Below are 20789 nucleotides of genomic sequence, written 5' to 3'. Positions count from 1 at the left end.
TTTATTTATTAACTTATTTAGCCATATATATATATATATATATATATTCACTTTCTCCGTTACCTCTTTTTGATCTTGAAGAATGCCTATTCAATCTCCGTTACTAAATATATATATATTTAGTAGATGCTATTCTTAATTAGAGCAAAAAAGAGGAAGCCATCGTGTTCGTGCCCCTTCAGGGTAGTCTGCACTCCCTAAAAAGGGATAAATCACCAGGGTAGTCTGCACTCTCTAAAAAGGGATAAATCATCAAGAATATTTATCAAAACATAATGATTGTTTGCATGGAAAAAATTAAGTATTTAACAAGACATTTTATAATATTATAAGTATTTAACAAGACATTTTATAATTGACAGATGCTAGTCTTAATGAACGAAGGTAGTGTTACCAATGAATTATTGGTAGGGATATAAACGAGTCAAATGATCATCAGTAAATTTGATGAAAAACTTATTTATGTCCGTCAATATACATAAAGTTAATTAAATAAATAAATAAATTTGAACATATATTCAATTCATTAATATTCATAAATAAGGATCATAAATAATTCGTGAACACAAATAAAATTTGTAAATAATATTCACAAATAAAATTCTGGTCAATATGATAAATAATAAATAAACTTTTTAAAATGAATAATCAAACTTATAATACTCAATTAAACAAACATAAATTGAGAGTTCGATAAAACATCTAAAGATCAAACCAAACTTAAATCAAACAAACATAAATTGAGATTGAGACTTCGATAAAACATTAAAGATCAAACCAAACTTAAATCAAGCTCAACCATTTCAATGGCTTATTCATTTTAAATTTGACTTAGCTACCCTATCAAACAAAATCGAACACCACAAAGCTTAACTAGTTTACTGATCTAATTGTTGAGTACAATTGATTTCCATTTGAAACTCTTCTGATCTGTTTGGTTAGATCCAGTATTTAACCATTTTATTTCTGATTTCAACGTTTAGGAAGGCTTATTCAACACCAACCTGAGTAAATAATGCGACTAAACCAAATACATTGTGGATTGCAAGTGGAACATCTGAATGAAATTCTACCGAATAATTTTATAAATGAGAATCGAGCATTTGAATCGTGTAGAAAAGGAGGCAACAATGTTTGATGTCAGATCAATCATCAGTTTCATGATTTTGGCGTCGGGACCAAAAAGCTTGAAGCATACAAACAAGAACCGCATTGCTTGCGCTTTAGATTGTGAAAGAGGGATGCACCAGCTTTCTCATTCATAATCCTGAAATAAAAATAAAATAAAATGTCGATCGAATTAGAGTTATGGAAAGTAGAATAAAAAAGAAAGTTTTAGCAGAGTACAAAATTTAGTAGGTTACGCCAAGCGATGGGTGCTCTCATATTTCTTTGGAAAGAAAGAAAAAAAAAACCTTTAGGGCTTGTTCACTTACGATGAGAAGTAGGCTGTTAACTGCCTCTCCCTCCCCCTCTCGGTAAAGACATAAGGGATAAAAGAATTTGCCCCCATCAAGTCTTTCTCAAGTAAAGAGCAGAAGAATACTTCAAAGCAATTTTCCATGCTCTCCTCTAAAGTAACGATATGGAAAAATTTAAATCACATCCATTTAAAAAATAAAAACTCTAAGAGAAAGTCAAAGTTGCATCTATTGAGCGAAAACTCCGAGAAATACGTTTAAGATGATACGGACATGTACTTAGGCGGCCAATAAGTACTACATTGAGGTAATATGAAACTATAAAAAGATTGGGTTAGAAACAATAAAACAAGATAAAATTTATTTAAATATATATGATAATCTAGTAGGAGATAGAGATCAATGACATAAAATGATCCATATAGCCGACCCCATCTAGTAGGATAAGATTTGATTGTTGTATCCATTTAAAAAAAAGGCAGGTAAAACATGGGACTTGCACTATGTACGACGCAAAAGAAAAGAAATAATGAGGTACCAGGATTAATTTGTGGACCTAAATCTTTTCATCTTCTTCTAACATTAGCACTTGGTGCCAGCTGTGCAGCTTGCCCAGCAGCCCCCTCTTCCGGTGGCATGTTCATGGCTTGAGTCATGGCATTCAGCACAATGAAGACCAGAGGAACTAAATACATCCACTGTTGATGAAAAGGATTCACTGTTAGGCAGCTTTAATTAAGTTGATCACGAATTGCACTTTATGCTAATTGAAAAACATAAACAGACTTGAATGTCCAGATAAAGCCTAGCTGCATATGAAGAAAAACCAAAACGTATCTTACATATTTAGCCCAGAAAGTTTTTTCAGGAGGCTTTACACCTTCACCAACTCCCTCCTCCACGGCAAGCAATTTTTCAGCAAATGTAGGAGTTCTGCAAGTATTAGAGAATAAAATTTGATATTTATTAACAATGCTGTATATTAGTTAACTAATTGAAACTTTCCATTAAATCAAAACATATACTTGTAAAAGTTTTAGTATCAGTGCATTGTACAAAGACATGATGCATGCATACTCCAAGAATAGTTGGACAAGGTGTAGTACCTTGGAGCTTGCTCGCTGGTCTTCATAACTGTATATGATGTGAAAGACCACTTTGCAGGCTGAAATGAGAAGAGATGCATGCAAATATCATTTTATCTCACCAACAGAATGACAATAATCTTCTTATTAAATTCCTCAATAATTTTTTCAATATTCATTTTCTAGTTATCTCAAATCAGCACAGAGAGCCAGATTACTTGCAAGCATGAGCTCTATAAAGTTCTTTTTCCAAAAAAGTAGAACAAAGATCCTATTTAACTTTGCTATGACAATTGATAGGAAGGAAGCCATGAATCTTTACCATTATCGTCATGTAGAATTAACATCCATAGAAAAAGGTGTACTCTATATCATGTGTTACACATTAACAGGTTGTGTATAATTTGCTCACCTATGAAAAAGCTCACCTTCACACTAATTATATTTATTCCCCATTTTATGTAGGAAAAACTACCTAAATCATACATTCACTATGTCACAAATTACAGTCTAACACAAGTATTCTTTGTTCCAATCATGAAGGTAAATTCTCAAAGATGCACTTGAAGTTCGAAATTTCCCAAAGGACACCCTTTCTTCCTCACTCCTACCTTTCTCCCTCTCCTTTGTTTCTTTGTTCCTCTCTCTTTCATTCTCTCTTTTTCTTTCTTCTTACCCTCCCTTCCTCCACCCTACTCCATCCTAAGCTGGCAACCATTGATCCCCACCTCTCTCCTCTCCCTCTTTTTCATCCCTCATTTTCTGTTCCTATATCTCCCTTCCCTAGGGCGGTGCCACTGCCATCACTGATACCCTCCTCTCTCTCCCTCTTTTTTCTTCCCTCTCTCTTTCTTCTTCCTCACTCTTTCCTTAGGTAGTACAAATGTCAATGACAACAACATTATCATTGACAATGGCTTCAGCACCAACGACCTCCACTCTCTTCCTCTTTCTTCCTCCCCTCTCTTTCTTTCTCCTTCTCACTCCTTTGTTTATCTTCTTCTCTTTCTCCCTCTTCCCCCTTAGGATAAAATCCCAGCACAATCACTGACAAGAATGGAAGAGATGAAGAATTATTAAAAAACAAAAGAAAGAAAGAAAGAAAAGAGAAGAGAGAATAAGAATGAGTAAATTTTAAAAAATTTAAAAACTACTAGCATAAATGGTTTGCATTGTTATTATATCTAATGTAAGTTAGATTTTACTCAGTTTAATTGAATCTAACTGGCCTGAATTTTAGTTGAATTTGGCCTAAATTGGATTAACTTGTGCCCAATTTGGGTCTTAATTAGGTTCTCATGGGAGGATTTAGAGTTTGCTCTGAACTCAAACAGGGATAAAAATAGTAAGAATTCAACCTAAACTGAGCTCGAACCAGCAGTCTTAGGCATTGGTTCTGCTTAACCAATTTGAAATGGGTTTTACATTGACAGAGGCTTGATACTATGGATTTTCCTTTCTGATTCCCTTCTTACCTGTCTTTTGTGAGAGGGTAAGCACCATAGCTCAATGGAAGACAGAGCTACAAAATGGCTACCAGCAGCAGTCAACTGTGTACTGGGTAGAGAGGTTGTAGCTATGATGTAAATCTGATCTAGCATTTGGGTATGAAGATGTGTATAACTTGACAAGTGGACAGTCAAGATGATTAAACCACGATAAACTCCAAATGTTTGTTTTGAATGATTATGATAGAGCCAGACCTAACATAAAACCTCGATTTGCATTGATGCTTCTTTTGTATGCTCATTTAAATTTCATTGTGTCTAGCAAGGTTTGAAATCTCGACTCGTGCCGAGGTTTCGATTCCAAACCAGAACGATACAATTTCGGTATCGTGCCATGCCGATACGGTTTTGATATATATATATAATTTAAGAATAAGTTGTATATTAATTTAGTATAACTTGGCCTTATAAAACTTTTAATAAAAATATATATTTCATATTTTCATATGCTTAGGAAGTAAGAATCTAAAAATAGAAAGCTAAGTATGTTAATATTTATGGTTCCAAATCTCAAATCAAATTAATTCTTAGAAAAAAATATTATCATCTATAATAATTATATAAATTAATCCTAATTTATATATATAAATTTTTTATTTATTAATTTAAGTATTGATTTATATAATATATATTAAATATTATAGTTTATATATATATATATATATATATATATATATATATTGCATTCTAAAATCAAATTTATTTGAAATAATTATATATTTTTTATTTTTTTAATAATTAATTTTAAAAAAAATATTTATAAAATTCAAAAAGTATTTATAAAATTTTAAAATTATTTTAAAATTTTTTATAAAATTTTAATCTATTTTTAATTTATAAAAATAATTTAAAATTTGATTTTAAAATTATTTTAAATTATATAAATCTATATTATTTTTAATATTTTAAATAAAAATAATAAAATTATATATTATAATTATATTAATTAATTAACAATTTATTTAATTAATTTTAAATTTATATAATATATAATTATAATTTATATGATAATTAATTAGAAATTCTATATATAATTTAACAATTTAGAAGGGGAGCCTTGGCGCAACGGTAAGGTTGCATGGATCCTTCCTCAGGACCCCGCATGATGGGAGCTTCGTGCACTAGGCTGCCCTTTTAAATTTAACAATTTAATAAAATCCAACTTTTTCTCTCATCACGATTCCGCTTCTTCCCCGCCACTCTCATCGCGATTCCGCTTCTTCTCCGCCGCTCTCATTGCGATTCCACTTCTCCCCCTCGCCTGTCGCCGCCACCGCCTCGCCACTCCCTCGTCGTCGCCTTCCTTCCGAATAATTCTTCATCTTGATTCCTTCTTCCATCTGTTGCACACGCATGACGCACGCAAAATTGTTGTGCATGCTGTGCCGGTGTCGGAATGGTAAAAACGGTCTGTTTCGAACGACACGGCTCGAGATTTCATTCCTAGTGTCTAGAAATCTCCATTGGACACATTTGTGTAAATATTGTTGTTATAATGTCATGAATAAGTTTTTAACATGTGTTGGAGATTCAAACTCACTACAGGTTGCTAATCTATCATCTTTCAAGATATACATGCTATATCATGTTATATGGTTCACGTCAAGTTAGCAAAATTATCTACTATCCTCCAATTCCCGTATGACCTATATTATCCTTGAATTCCATCTGCATCTTACTCCTAAAGAAATCACTATATGCATGAAATAGGGCATGAATATAGTCGAGCCACTGGCAATCCTAAACTATCCAAAGTCTCAGTATGAAGCCGCACCAGCTGATCAGATGAGGAGAAAGTCATAAGTGTGCCTCTATGTTGCATCAAGTCCCTCCTTAGGTCAATACACTTGCCTTCCTAGGAATTTGTCACTGGTTATAAAGCACGCCTGATCAATTGAGGCCATATCACCACTCAGAGAAGACTCTTTTTATGTATTTATTTTTTATTAATCCAGGTATCCAGACAGACAGAGACTCTATCTGACTTAAACAAGGGGTGGGTCTTTATCAACCACAAAATGAAAGTTTCAGGGAAGATAAAAGAGGGGTACTCTTCAATTTTCATTCTAAACTCATGAATGTTGTGTAGAAGGTTTCTGCCTTCTGATTGCGCAAAGTTAGTTCTTTCCTTAGAGACAAAGGGATTTGTTCTTGATCAAGGTCTAGCCTACTTCATTTCTTGGATCTGAGAATGATTTCAAAAAAAGGAGTGCGAGTAGGTTAGCTCACAAGGAGAGTAGGTTAGGTCACATGGACAACTCGTCAGGAAGGAGAGACCAAAGAAAGACCTAGCTTAGCAGGTCAGGTCTTGGGTCAGCTAACTCAATTCTTGGAGAAAATACTTAGAAAAGGGCATTGGCCAAACATTCATATCTGCCGACAATGGCTTTGATTGATTCCACCATTGAATTTAAAGAAAATAGCTTTCCTATTTGAATCATTATCACGCCTAGAATCAGTGATTATCTTGTACGGATCAATTGTTTAGCTCCAAGTTGTACTGAAGACTAAGAGCATCCGTCCTGGTACTACAGTGATTACTAGCTAATGAGCATAGAATATTAAATGCAGCAGTATCATGGTTAAGAGTTATGATGATGGAACAGGCACCGCATGCCACTCCGTTAGTGGCAGATAAGGATTAATGCATCCACATGATACTTGCCTTCCTACTCAACATTTCCTTGTTGATTTTCCTTATTGTGCCTCCAATTTTAGTTGAGGAAATCAAGTTGGCTACTCTGAACTTTCGAGCATTGTTGTGTTACCTGCAGAGAGGTGTTCGCTAGTTTTACAACTGTGGCATTAACATTACACATGGGCAATATCTACAAGTACATGGACCTAAGACATGGTGTGATAGTTTAAGTTATGATTTTTAGGAACATATTTGTTTAATGAGGATTGCATGTGCATTATTTATGTACCCCCATATCATTTAGACTATTTACCCACCCCGGAGGAAGGAAGCGGAAGGAAGAGGAAACAAGAGAAGGAAAGGGAAGGGAGACAAGGTGGAGAAAGGAAAGACAATAATGTTTACCTAGGCAAGGAGAAGAGAAAAGAAAAAAGACAAACGAGTAAGAAGAAATGAAATAACCGTGACACCCTTGTCTTCCTCTTCCTTGTTGATTTCGTCCTCGCCCTTATTCACCTGTAAAGAATCACAGCCCTCAGTTTCCCAGGATAGGCCCATGCAGCCTCCTCATCTGCCAACTTTTGCCTCTGATTATAGACAATTACAGCAGTGCCCAAGCCTCACATTGCACTTTCACCATGTCCCTCTCAACGTTGCCAATAAGGATAAGCTTTTCATTGTAGCCGAGGTCAAGGAACTCCGACTCCTACCCTTCCAGATCTCGTCAACACCGCCAACTCCCTCCCACATATTGTTGTCATCGCTAATGCTCTCCCCTTCCCCTTCAATCATCGATGCTATACCCACAGATAAAGTTTCCCTGTTAATAGTCACTATATCAAGATTATAGAAAAAAATCTTTACTCGTACACAAATGCATATTTGGGAAAATTTTGGAGAATAACAAAACTGGTCTAGCTTTTACCGAACTAATTGGTTCTAATGGTTTGATAAACATGTTGATTACATATCCCCATCAAATTGGCTGGTCCAGTCCAGTTTTCATAACTATTTTGGATCTCGAGTGAAAACGTAGTGGGTAAATGCTGATTCTATGGAAGGGGCTCAAAATATCTTCCTCAGTGGTTTCTGAATAGGTAAATGGAGGAGAGGAACTTGAAGTCGTCACAAAAATATTGCCCATCTGCTGAATGACTTCTTTTTATGCAAATAAACATATCCTTAGATGTTATGTGGTGACAATTTGAGAGCAACAACACAAATCACACATGAAATGTATTATAGTAGGTAATAGGCAACACATGGATAGCAACTAGGCAAATTGTAACTGAGGTAAACATGAAAGAATATGAACCTTCTCACAGGTTGAATTTGAGTTTTCACTAAACTAAGTGTAATCCGAGTACCAACTAATGATTGGACAAGAACCTTCCACTACTTGTGATCCTGGTTTATTCCCCATTCTAAGTGAAGAGCAAAATTCAGCTCAATGATAAACTGTTCTAACATATTTCTTACCACAGACCAATAAACTGCATTGGAAATATAATTACTAAAAGCACATTTTAATTTAGCTGATGGAGATAAGCCATACTTGTCACTATAAGGAGTCTTAGTTAAATTAGGAATTGGAGAATCTTGGTCAAAACAAAAACATACCAGGTGGGAAATCGTATAAAGATCCTTCCACATAACCTGCCCCTCAATTGCTATCTCCAATAAGCTAGAATTTGTTTTGATCACCTTGATCAGAACTAGTCAGGGTCTCAATGTGTCTCAATCCAAACATATCCAATGGCTAGTTTCATATCCCCATTGAACAAGGCTTCAATGGACAAAACTGGCCTTTCTTCAGTTGTTTGTTGCAGATTAGATTGTCTAGCTTCTTTTATCTCTCACAAATCATCTACAGGCATATCTAATGAATAGGCACACGAGGATCAATCTAACCAGAGCAAACACTCTTCACATCTGTACACTAAAGTCATGACTATGCTATCCCCAGAGTAGTATGTCTCATATATTAATGGCACCGGTTCAAATCATTCAATCATATGTTGCATAGTAATTGTGGATACCAAGTCTTTGGATCCACTTATGATGTGGCATTAAAAAACTTAAAATCAATTTCCAACCCTACAAATTAAATACTAGAATGCATGATGATCAATTACGCATCATTCTTTTCTCGTAACACCTGACATCTCTCAATCTGCCCAATGGGATACCAAGTATTTGGATCCACTTATGATGTGGCATTAAAAAACTTAAAATCAATTTCCAACCCTACAAATTAAATACTAGAATGCATGATGATCAATTACGCATCATTCTTTTCTCGTGACACCTGACACCTCTCCATCTGCCCAATAGGACTAGCATGGCCATTGTAGGTGTTTCAATTAACAAGTTATCAACAGAATGAGAGTTTGCTGCAAAATAAGCTACTAATTAGCTAATCTTGTTGAGTATAACCTGCAGACTAAGTTTTATACAAGTTAGATATAAAATCCAAGGTTGCAACGATCAATATCCTAACTATAAATGGTAAGAGGTCCACATGATTGGAGCATGGGATCATACAATCCAACAATTAATGTAAGATGTTCTAGAAATTTATTTGACTTCTAATAAGTATTAACTTTCATTATATTATGTCAGTAGGAATGTTTTGAATACAGGAATGTTTTGAATACTATTGTTCCAGTATCATGAAGCATAAATAAAATTATCCAGTTAATAAATATAAGAAAAATATAATAAAATTCTCAGTTTGATTACTATAAGAGAATAAAATGTCGATCAGGTATAGAATGGTGAAGTATCAATGATGTAAGGATGATTTTGATTACTTCTTTGAATGTTGTACATATAATATAAAAATATGGAAGAGGCTGGAGCTGGACTATTGGTTTATGCGGTTAGCTTCTGATGCATAAAACGAGGTTGGGACTGGATTTGTTCCAGATATGGTCAGCTGTTGGTGCTTCTAATTTTGTTTCTGATACGTTACTGCAGGCTTTGCTGCTGCATGGAGCCAAGCTATGGTGTTTTCTATACTTTGCTGGTTGAAGCAAGCTGGATACGATAGTTTCCAATGTGAATTTTTCTATAGTTCTTCTATTTCGTTGTGTTTTGTGCATGGTAGTTTATTTCTTCCTAGAGTTTTCCTACAAGAGATGAGCTCCAAATATGTACATGTTTTTTTTGGATTTATATACATGCTCATTTGTGTGTGTGTGTGTGTAACAAGTAGAAACTTCTATAAGACGAATAATAAGAACTAAAAGGATCTTTCTAATTAGGAGTTAAATTATAATTGAAAATTTTCTCAAATGATCTATCATGAAAAAATATTACTATAGTAAAATATTGTTCTTTAAAATGTCTAATTGATGAATATATAAATTTTATCTAGTTGTAGTTGGGACCGAGGTCTAAAACAGTAAGTAAACATAAGATCCAAGTGTAGGTTTGTAAGATCCTAGTCCAAAACATATCCTACTTGAGTTTTAGAATGTTAAACTCACTTTAGATCATAAGATAGTAAGATCCTAAGGCCTGGATCACAATTTGACTACCATGACAAATCCTCTTTGTTTTGCAGGTAAACAAACTTAAGGAAAATAAACCAGTGGCAAGATTACTAATACGGACCTATAGGCTCAATTGTGGTCCAGTCCATCTCAATCTATCTTGGTTTCAAAACAGATAAATAGCTATATAGATTTGATTGAGACATGTACTAGCATCGAAGATCTAAAGCCTTGCTTAGACTACTTAGGTGACTAAACATCACCACAACCATTTAGAAGAACATACATATCTGAGTAATCTCGGATATTGACAAGCTTCAGCTGACCCATAATTCACTGCCAAAATATTCACACCATCCTGTAAAAGCAAATGCAACTTGCTAAAATGATAAAGCATAAACTTAGTTGAGAAGATGAAATATTGGATTGTAGTCATTAAGAGAGAACTATTATATAATATAAAAAGGACTCAATGTAATATACCCTATAAATAACACACTCAATATGGGACTAGGCACAGAACAAATATAACTAAAATCTACATTAATCTAATAACTCTAGCACTTCCTTTGATATGTAGAGCATAAAGATTACCTATGTTCAACTTGTTACATAAACCAGAGAAAGATCCCAAAAAGAAAATAAAACTAAGACACTTGATGATGATGAAAGTAAAGATATAATACTAGTGCAAGAACTTTAATCTATGCAGCTCTGGATTGCTCTTTGAAGAGTTGATGACTGAGCAGACAATTCCAAAATATCTCACTCAATACACATAAGGAATTCAATATTTAAACTTTTAGAATTTGTAAGAGTTTATTTTGACAGATCTTTTATGAGTAGTGTTTGGCTCTTCCTTTCACCTTTCTTTCTTAATGATTCATCCCCTCCCCTCACCCCCCATTCCCCAATATTAAAATAAAAAAAATCACAGCTCCTCCACCTAGTAGTACCTACCACACTCATTTATGCTAGTTTTTTGACAGTTTTTTTTTTTTTCATTTGCATCACAAGGAATGAGTTTTTGTTTGATACAAAATGTCACGAGTTCAATCAGTAGCACATTTGATCCCTTTTGCCTTGCCGAAAAGGCATGGTGATCGTGCAAAGCCTCAGCTGTCTAAGCCTTCTCCACTAGAGCCATTCCATCTTTAGTGATCTCACCACTGCTGCTTGTAGTCAATCACTACAATAAAGTTCCACAAAATAATTTGTTGCCTAGAGGTGGGCCACCACTTCTTATTGGGATTTTCTGCAAATACTAAGACAAAGGAGATAACTCTACTTGATCGAAAACTATAGATACAACAAGAAGTAGATTTAATTTTTTTTGGTTTAGTCAATTTTCAGCATTTACCTAGGTTTTCTCATAAACCAAAAAAATCCAACTCGAAGTAGTTTTTTGTTTAACGGATAAAAAAACTATCGCTAGTTTTATAGTTTCTCATGATTTTTATTTTATAAATATAGATTTAGTGTGCAAACATCTTGAATTTTATATAATAACATAAGGGATGAGCTTAAAACCCAAAGAACTAAAGTGGATAATCGCGAACACACAAGTCCCGCATTATGCAAAATGCATCATAACAATCATTCCATGCTTAAAGAAAAACCTGAATAAAATAATAGGCATAAGCCAAAGTAGCATATAGGAAATGCCATTGAGCATGTTAAGGCAAATACTCCTAGTTATGGGGACCGAATAATCCAAATGCATTTGATGATTGGTCAGCCAAAACTATAGAATCCTTTATATTCATCTTGGACTTATTGTTTTGGGGCTAAGAGGACTAACTCGAGCCAAATTAGGAGGAAAAGTTTTATTAGTCTTACATGATACCCGTTTCTCCAATACTGAGAAAGCTATCATTGGACTTATAGAGGTAGACATGAATGCCAACTTAGGCATTACATTCTTATGTCCTAACTTTAATATGACCATAAGAGACTTTGTAAAACACATTCAAATCCATATCCAAGCCAAAGGCTATAGCCAATTCCAGAGAGATAATCTTCAATTAGATATCATTTTTTAGGCAAAACTATGACATAATCATTTTAAAATATCTGTTACAGATATGATTGAAGCCTTAACCACGAAACACATACACTTTCTTAAACCCAAAGAATACAACTCTGACACTTTAGCAAGATTAGAATAGAATATTAATTTACAAAATCCTGATACCACTTTAAAACCAACTTTGTCACTTACGTACAAAAACAGAAACAACCAACTTTTAGTTAGATTTTCTGGATACCGGCCCACATCAATGGCACCAGACATAGAAAGAGAAGAGGAACCAATGCAATTGAACTTAATGAATCAAGTAAAAACCTAAGAGCAAGTATTGTTTGCCTTGGGAAATAGACATTTACAACTTATGGCTCTCTATATGAGAAAGGTAAAAGTGATACCCCTCTTAATCTCATGAATCCAACAGAATCGTCTGCTACTTCTAGACCATATGATATACGTTTACCTGAAAGCACCATGAAAACAATGGATTATGGTCAAGGGCATCCACTAAGAAAACAGATTATACCATTTACTAATAATAACTCATTAGTCAGAACCGTAGGAAAACGTAGACCCCAGAAATGACTTTTTTCGATAAAGATACTGTGTTACTGAATGTGACCCTCAGTGATATGATACTTATTTAGAACAATGGATAGCCACAGTAAAAAGAGATTATCAAGTCAAACATGAAATGGACATAGAAACCGGAGATGTTATGATCCATGTAGAGGAAAATTACTTAGAAGATGTAGCTAGAGCAGCTTGGGAAGACTTTAAAAGTCACTTTCTAGAAGAAGTGGCTCGTATTGCCTCACAAGGTAATAATATTCTTAATTTTTGCTATGCAATTCATAGACTTTTAACTACACGAGATGCCAACATTGGACTAAATATTAGGCAAAAAGAAGCTATGAGAGATTTAGAGCAACTCCAATTATTTAATTGGAATTATATTAAACCCTTCTGTAACACCTTTCTAGCTCTTACAGTATCAGGAAACTACTGTAACTCAACTCTAGGGGGAAGACTTTTCAAAACTACCAAGAGAATTAGGCAAAGAAATCCATAAATCCTGACAGACTTATAAGTTCCAGCATTATATGACAACATTGGTGTACGTATACAACATATCTTAACTACACTTAAGACCAAATGCACTTACATACAAATACAAAAACAACTTAAGAACCAACATATGGGTTCTGTAGTCAAATCTACACACTGCAACAATATGGAAGTCAACAGAATCAAATATGATACAAACAAAAACATCGGAATAGACTCCCAGCTCCTAAACCAAAACTTACTCCGAAAAAGACTTATTACATCAGGAAAAGCAAAGAAAGAAAGCCCTATTTAAATAAAGAAAAGCATGTGTGATGCTTTAAACCAAATAAAACTTACTCCAATACTATTACTTGCTTTGCTTGTCATAAACCTGACCATCTATCATCTGCTTGTCCAGATAGAAAAAGCTTGTACAGCCGAGATGCTGAAATAGTCGACAATACAAATTTTGACTTAATAGAAGTCCAATTAGATATTTCCAATACTTTTTCTATTTACTCCATCCTATCTATACCTGATCTTAAAGATATGTCAACTCCGTTACAAAAAGATTATTCTTTAATTAATTCTTTTTTAGATTCCACATATGACTCTAGTTCAGAAGAGGATCCACTAGCCGATCCCGTTTTTGAGACAACTTTACATGACTTTCAACCGTTATCACTTATGTATCACCAATTTATCCCTCAAAACTTAACTGATCTACGTTCTGACCAAAGAATTTGCTCTTATGACTCGGTTCTCAAAGAAGGGTTCGATAATATCTCTAGTTATACTTGCGGCTATTACCCTTCCATTTTACAACGAGGTACTTGCAAACTATGCAAGAAACAATGTTGAAATTTATGCCTTAGCGCTCTTTTTCAAATCAGAATACCACCAACTCATACAGTTAAACGAAGCACGAGAAATACTTTGTTAGAATCATAGGTTTCTATCCTGGAAACTAGACTAAACCTATTAGAAACAGAACTTGCTCTTCTGAGAGAAGGCACTTGTCCATACGGACGCTAGCCCTTCCTCGTATACACAAGATCCTTATACGGACAAAGGAAAAAGTCCCCCTCATTCTGGAAGAACTAGTTAATCCTGAATTCGTATTTATTCAAACACCAAGCATTTGTAATACTGGGCTCACTATTGATATTCGCATACAATGTGCCCTAAATATCCAAGACCATGAACTTATTTTACATGTTTTTCTGGATAACGGAGCCACTACCTCCACCATTGACGAAAGTTTACTCACATTTTTTCTCCCCTCTACTTTAATTAAGACAACCAATACTCCGCTCTTAAGTACCCCAATTTGACGGCCAACAACTTAGTTGTCATAAATTCGTAAAAAATGTTCATATCCGTTTTTATACGAATTGTGGTGTTTTTAGCTCTCCCCTTACTTTAGCCTAACTTTGGACTCGACCTATGCCTCATAAATCAATATCTCTTATTCTTGGTCTTAATTTCCTTGTTTCCCCTAACCGTGTTCTTTTACTTACCAAGGATTACGCGGTTTTCCTGTCTACTCCTATTATTTCTCCCATCTTGTCTGCCTACCCTTTCGAGGTCAACGTTAGGAAGCGTGGTGACACCCCTCCCCTCCTGCTGAATCCTGTAACCCTACTTCTTCTTCCACCTGTCTCTGTCCTAAACCTAAACCCTGCTCTAAAAAACCTACTATTAATATTTCCATACAGGAAAACTAGGCATACTTGGCGATTGCAACCTTAATGAAGACATAGACGAGTTTTCAGAAACCTATTACCAAGACTGTTTCAAACCGTCATACTTAAATAGGGCTTTCTTTCTTCGCTTTTCCTAATATAATAAGTCTTTTTCGGAGTAAGTTTTGGTTTAGGAGCTGGGAGTCTATTCCGATGTTTTTGTTTGTATCTTATTTGTTTCTGTTGACTTCCATATTGTTGCAGTGTGTAGATTTGACTACATAACCCATATTGTTGGTTCTTAAGTTGTTTTTGTATTTGTATGTAAGTGCATTTGGTCTTAAGTGTAGTTAAGATATGTTGTATACGTACATCAATGTTGTCATATAATGTTGGAACTTGTAAGTCTGTCCAAGATTTATGGATTTCTTTGCCTAATTCTCCTGGTAGTTTACTGCAAAATCTTTCCCCTAAAGCTGGGTTAGGGTAGTTTCCTGATACGGTTGTAAAAGCTAGAAAGTCGTTCCAGAAGGGTTTAATATAATTCCAATTAAATAATTGAAGTTGCTCTAAATCTCTCATAGCTTCTTTTTGCCTATATCTAGTTCAATGTTAGCATCTCGTGCAGTTAAAAGTCTATGAATTGCATAGCAAAAATTAAGAATATTATTACCTTGTGAGGCAATACAAGCCACTTCTTCTGGAAAGTGACTTTTAAAGTCTTTCCAAGCTGCTCTAGCTACATCTCCTAAGTAATTTTTCCCTACACGGATCATAGCATCTCCGGTTTCTATGTCCATTTCATGTTTGGCTTGATAATCTCTTTTTACCGAGAGTATCCATTGTTCTAAATAAATATCATATAATTGAGGGTCATATTCAGTTATATTCAGTAACACAACATCTTTATCGAAAAAAGTCATTTCTAGTAGTCTAAGTTTTCCTATGGTTCTGACTAATGGGTTATTATTCTTGGTGGATGCCCTTGACCATAATCCATTGTTTTCATGGTGCTTTCAGATAGGCGTACATCATATGGTCTAGAAGTAGCAGCTGATTCTGCTAGATTCATGAGATTTAGAGGTACCACTTCTACCTTTCTCATATAGAGAGCCATAAGTTGTAAATGTCTATTTCCCAGGGCAAACAATACTTGCTCTTGGGTTTTTACTTAATTCATTAAGTTCAATTGCATTACTGGTTCCTCTTCTCTTTCTATGTTGGGCTAGTATCCAGAAAATCTAACTGAAAGTTGGTTGTTTCTGTCTTTGTACATAAGTGACGAAGTTGGTTTTAAAGTGGTACCAGGATTTTGTAAATTAATATTTCATTCTAATCCTGCTAAAGTGTCAGAGTTGTATTCTTTGGGTTTAAGAAAGTGTATGTCTTTTGTGGTTAAGGCTTCAATCATATCTGTAACAGATATTTTAAAATGATTATGCATGTAATTCATAGTTTTGCCTAAAAAGATGATATCTAATTGAAGATTATCTCCCTAGAATTGGCCATAGCCTTTGGCTTGGATATGGATTTAAATGTTTTTTTCTCTTATGGTCATATTAAAGTTAGGACATAACTATGTAATGCCTAAGTTAGCATTCATGTCTACCTCTATAAGTCCAATGATAGCTTTCTCAGTATCGGAGAAACAGGTATCATGTAAGACTAATAAAACTTTTCCCCCTAATTTGGCTCGAGTTAGTCCTCTTAGCCCCAAAATAATAAGTCCAAGATAAATATAATTGTGTTGTCTAGGAAGGGAAACTGAAAAGGCACCCTGCCACTGCACCATTGCCCCGGCGATGAACCATATCAAAACCTACTTTAATTGAGCCTAAATCCAAGTCACAAACAAAATCAACTCAATCATTAAGTCAGTTCCTTCACCTCCTACCACAATCAAAATTTGAGAAAGAAGAGAAGGATCTAAGAGTGATGCTGGCTTTAGTGGTCAGGACACTAAAGTTGACACTAGTAACCCATTTGCTAACCTTAAAAAAACCTCAAGGGACTTTGAAGACATAACTTTTGAAGAGTTTCGCAATGACTTACCACCTTTGGACATAGTTCAACACATACTATTATTATATCATTTTTTAGTCAATCATGTCATCAATAAGATCATCGTTGAATATATATCTACACTTTATGACATGCACAACTTGATAATTGGAGCACAAGAGTTAATCACGATGACTTTTGTATTGGGTATAACCAAGATGAATCGAGATAATATTATTATTATTTTTAACTTGTGTGCATACAGGATAATGTCAAAACTATACTATTTCGAATCGAACACAAGTTGTTTTATTTTCTTCTTTTTCTTCATCTCCTTCCTCCTTCAATCACCAATTCGCCAACAACACAATACATCGGAACAATATTGGTCTCAGCGCAACTCGAGATTTTGAACCTTGGGTATAACTAATTTAGAATTAGTGATGAATGGAAAACACCTTTAAAAACCATAATGAGTTGTATGAATAGTAAGATATGTCATTTGAACTTTTGAATTTTCCTCTAATTCCATCAAGTTGCCCCAAAATATTATTGTCTTTTATCAACATTTAAGAAGATATCAGGGACTTGTTTGAGAAATTGACTGGAATCAAATCGGTCACTGTCAATCTCATTCCATCTACATTGATCCAGATCGAGACAGGCCGAGTTTACCAACTATGGATACACATAAAAATATTCTAAAGTCCAAATATTTTACAGCTATGTAGAACAAATTGAGTTCTTTTACTCTTATGACATAGGAATATAGGATATCCGTTCATAGACTTTGGTTGGTCCCAACCTTAAATCTTCCCAAACAATACCATATATTTAAGAACAATGATGACTCTAACAAGTATTCCAGAAAGACTACACTTGCAAGCAAAGAGAACTATTTCCAATCACTCAAATCATAGCAGGTCACGTAACGATGATGAAGCTCATCAATACTGAGACACCCTTTTAGTGCATATATGCATAGTTCCATATAAACCAAAAAAATTAATTGAAGTATGAGCAACAAAGAATTTTAGCTAATTTCTTATCAAAGAATGTAAATAAACACAAGACACAATTTTCAAGTAACATGGCCGTATCGGAAGGAACTATGCATGAAGGTTTTTTTTTACAAATAACTAGGTATCATTACACATGGCAATCAAAAGAAATAGTAGTTACCGCATGGATGATAAAATGCTCGTCCAAAATCTCTCTAGGGATGCACCTCTGAAACAAAAACCTAGTTAGAGAAGTAGCAATTGGCATCCAATCGCATGTAAAAACTAAATCCATCTACTTCTATTGCTATTAAGCACAATCAAAATCAACATGATATCCTTCAGGAAATGATCTTGAATATTATGAAATACAGATACATGATGGCCATTTTCATAATCATGCAAAACACCGTATGGTTTAAAGAGATTGATAATATGTTGATAAAGTCGCACATAAAATAAAAAATTGTAAATTTGTTTTACATTCCAAAACATTATTGATTATTATCTGGAGGATAATATCTTAAACTAGTCCATGAAAGAATTATCTTAAAACAAATTTACAAGCTTGCAAAAGCATCAACTAGGTATCTCAAGAAAAATCATGTAACCATAGTTGAACAGTTGATCTCATGGAAGAGTTGAAAGGTAAAAAATCTAACTAGACATTTCTTGTGTGTGTGTATATAAACAAGCTTACATAATCTGACCCAAACATTTAAGGACCAACAATTAGAGCATCCACATCAGCTATCCTATCTAAAGATTTTATCCTAAATTTTGGATAGGGTAGCTAAAAAATATTTGCATCAGCTACCCTATCTATTCCCTAAATTTAGATTTGATGAATTATCTAAATTTAGGGAATGAAACCTCTACCCTAAAAGTAAAATAATATTTCTTTTCAATCTCTCTCCTTCCGCTCATTCTTTTCAATCTCTCTCTTTCCGCTCATTCCATAAATAATAATAAAAAAATAGAAGAAAGAGAATAAAATAATAAAAAATTGAAAATAATAGAAATTTTAGGCTAGTTGTAGTGTGTAGTGAAAAGTGATTGTATAAATTTAATAAAGTAAGTTATTTACTCTAAATTTTAGATATAGTGATAGAGAAACTGATGTGGGTGCACTGCAAAGTGAAGACATGTTAAGTAGATAAAAGAAAATCGGCTAATGAAATATATTTAGTGTGGACCTTATTCTTATGTCATTGACTTGTAATTCATGCATACCTCTATAATGAACTTTATTTTTACTATTTCATAGTATAAAACTGGACCTAAAGATCTGACACTATCTTGGTTCTATATGGTGCTTAAGAAACAAAACTGAATTTTCAGAATCATTATTTGGCCTTTCAGGTTCAAATTAGAATGAAAAAGCGAATAGAACAAGTGGAAAAAATTTGAAGTTAAACAGAAGGATCAGAAAATCAACGGGTTGTTTACTCACAGCTCTGACTGATGAAACAACAAAATCTCTTCCTGGAGGATCTAACACATTAGATGGCACTCTGATCGTATAGTAGCCATCTTCTTTCAATAGTTTCTGCAGCAAATTAAATTTAGCGTCAATTCTATTACTCATCTAAATTCCAGTCGCACAAAAAAAGACATTTTCTTCAAAAGCAAATTACCTTGAAAGCCTTCTTTTCTTCCTCTGTCAGTGCGTTTCTCGAGAACCTAAGCTTAGTTAGAGTCTGCAATCATATCCAACATCACTGAGAGAAGCAATAATTTGAATGGTAAAAGGCCAACACTCTCACTATCGCGCTTAATCAGTAAAAATTACATTTTTCCCCCACCCGATCAGAAAAGGAATCATCAAAAACTAAAACTATATAGCGGTAGATCATCGTAGAAAAATAACAAAGGGAAAGTGAAAACTCATCTATACCTGTCCTCCATGGCTCCAGGACTTGAGGCGAGCCGTAAAAGTTCCAGCAGGCGAGAAGCCAGGGGTTCCCAACTCATGCTCCAGAGAGAACTGGATCGACTTCGAATCGGAGGATCCAGCTAGCAGATCAAGTTCGGGTCTTCGGCGGACTGGTGTTTGGGTAGGGATGTAGAGCTGGGGATCGGCGGCTGGTCGGCCGCCCTCGAGCCCGAACTCCTCGTCATCCTGCATCAACTCATCGGACTGGAACCCAGCGGCAAACGAGATCGAGAGGAAAGCTAAGAAGAACCGCAAAGACAGCAGCCGGCGATTGGTTTTCGCCATCTCTGAGCTCTGCATCCGGAGCGCCAAGCTTTGCTCGAGCCATGGCCAATTTCCATCTAATTAGCGTTCTCTTGTGTCCAGCTCAGCCGACGCATTTGTCAGTTCTAGTTTGAGGTGGTTTAGCCGAACATGGCAACAGACAATTGGCTCACTAGTGTCCAAAAACGTGGCCAGTGGAATGGGAGAGAGGATCCCTCCGGATGGTCCCTAATATAATAACGATTGAATTATAATCATTATTTTAATCATAATTAGTTACAATGTTAATTTTTAGATTTATTTTTTCTATTTAGATTATAATTTAGATTAGGATGGATAATCAGAGATAGTTTAAAGACGGTCAATGATAGGTGAATAGTCAGATTGCCTCCGGCCGCCCACCTCGACTCAAACTATAATATAGATGGGAAGGTGAATCCAAGGAGAGATTCGTAATCAATTAAAGTCAAATCACAGCCACGATACGATCATAATTGTATTGTGAATCATCTCTTAATCTTAAAAAAGTGGACTAGATAATCCGGTCTCATGGATGGAGGGGAGGGTTATCTGTGGTCTAAGAATTTACGTCCTACCAACTCTAATGCTCTGTTTACTCTAAAGCGTGGACGAGGAAGGGACAGGAATCTATAATGGAAAATTATCTTCGAAGAAAG

The 20789-nt window shown here is 34.8% G+C and overlaps 1 protein-coding gene across 4 annotated transcripts; it reads right to left on the bottom strand.

Annotated features, from left to right (window-relative positions):
- Positions 1-992: 992 nt before the first annotated feature.
- On the bottom strand, positions 993-20236 carry LOC121971866 (ER membrane protein complex subunit 10-like). 4 transcript variants are annotated; one of them, XR_006109267.1, is made up of 10 exons: positions 19810-20236; positions 19550-19612; positions 19366-19461; positions 18094-18141; positions 10436-10507; positions 2528-2586; positions 2264-2354; positions 1960-2119; positions 1437-1572; positions 993-1267 (listed from the first exon to the last, which is right to left on the bottom strand). XR_006109267.1 is itself a non-coding variant. In XM_042523345.1 (9 exons), exons 1-8 carry the CDS (start codon positions 20146-20148, stop codon positions 1988-1990), a joined length of 900 nt encoding a protein of 299 aa, XP_042379279.1. In that variant the 5' UTR covers positions 20149-20236; the 3' UTR covers positions 993-1267; positions 1960-1987. The 4 variants fall into 4 exon arrangements, 2 of the variants coding, with proteins under 2 accessions (XP_042379279.1, XP_042379281.1); XR_006109268.1 differs by having other exon boundaries at positions 1978-2119; XM_042523345.1 differs by lacking the exon at positions 1437-1572.
- Positions 20237-20789: the final 553 nt, after the last annotated feature.

Source organism: Zingiber officinale, chromosome 4A (assembly GCF_018446385.1).
Source record: "Zingiber officinale cultivar Zhangliang chromosome 4A, Zo_v1.1, whole genome shotgun sequence".
Taxonomy (NCBI): Eukaryota; Viridiplantae; Streptophyta; class Magnoliopsida; order Zingiberales; family Zingiberaceae; genus Zingiber; species Zingiber officinale.
The sequence above is the reverse complement of the archived record's forward strand: the minus strand, read 5'-3'. Positions and strand labels throughout refer to the sequence as shown.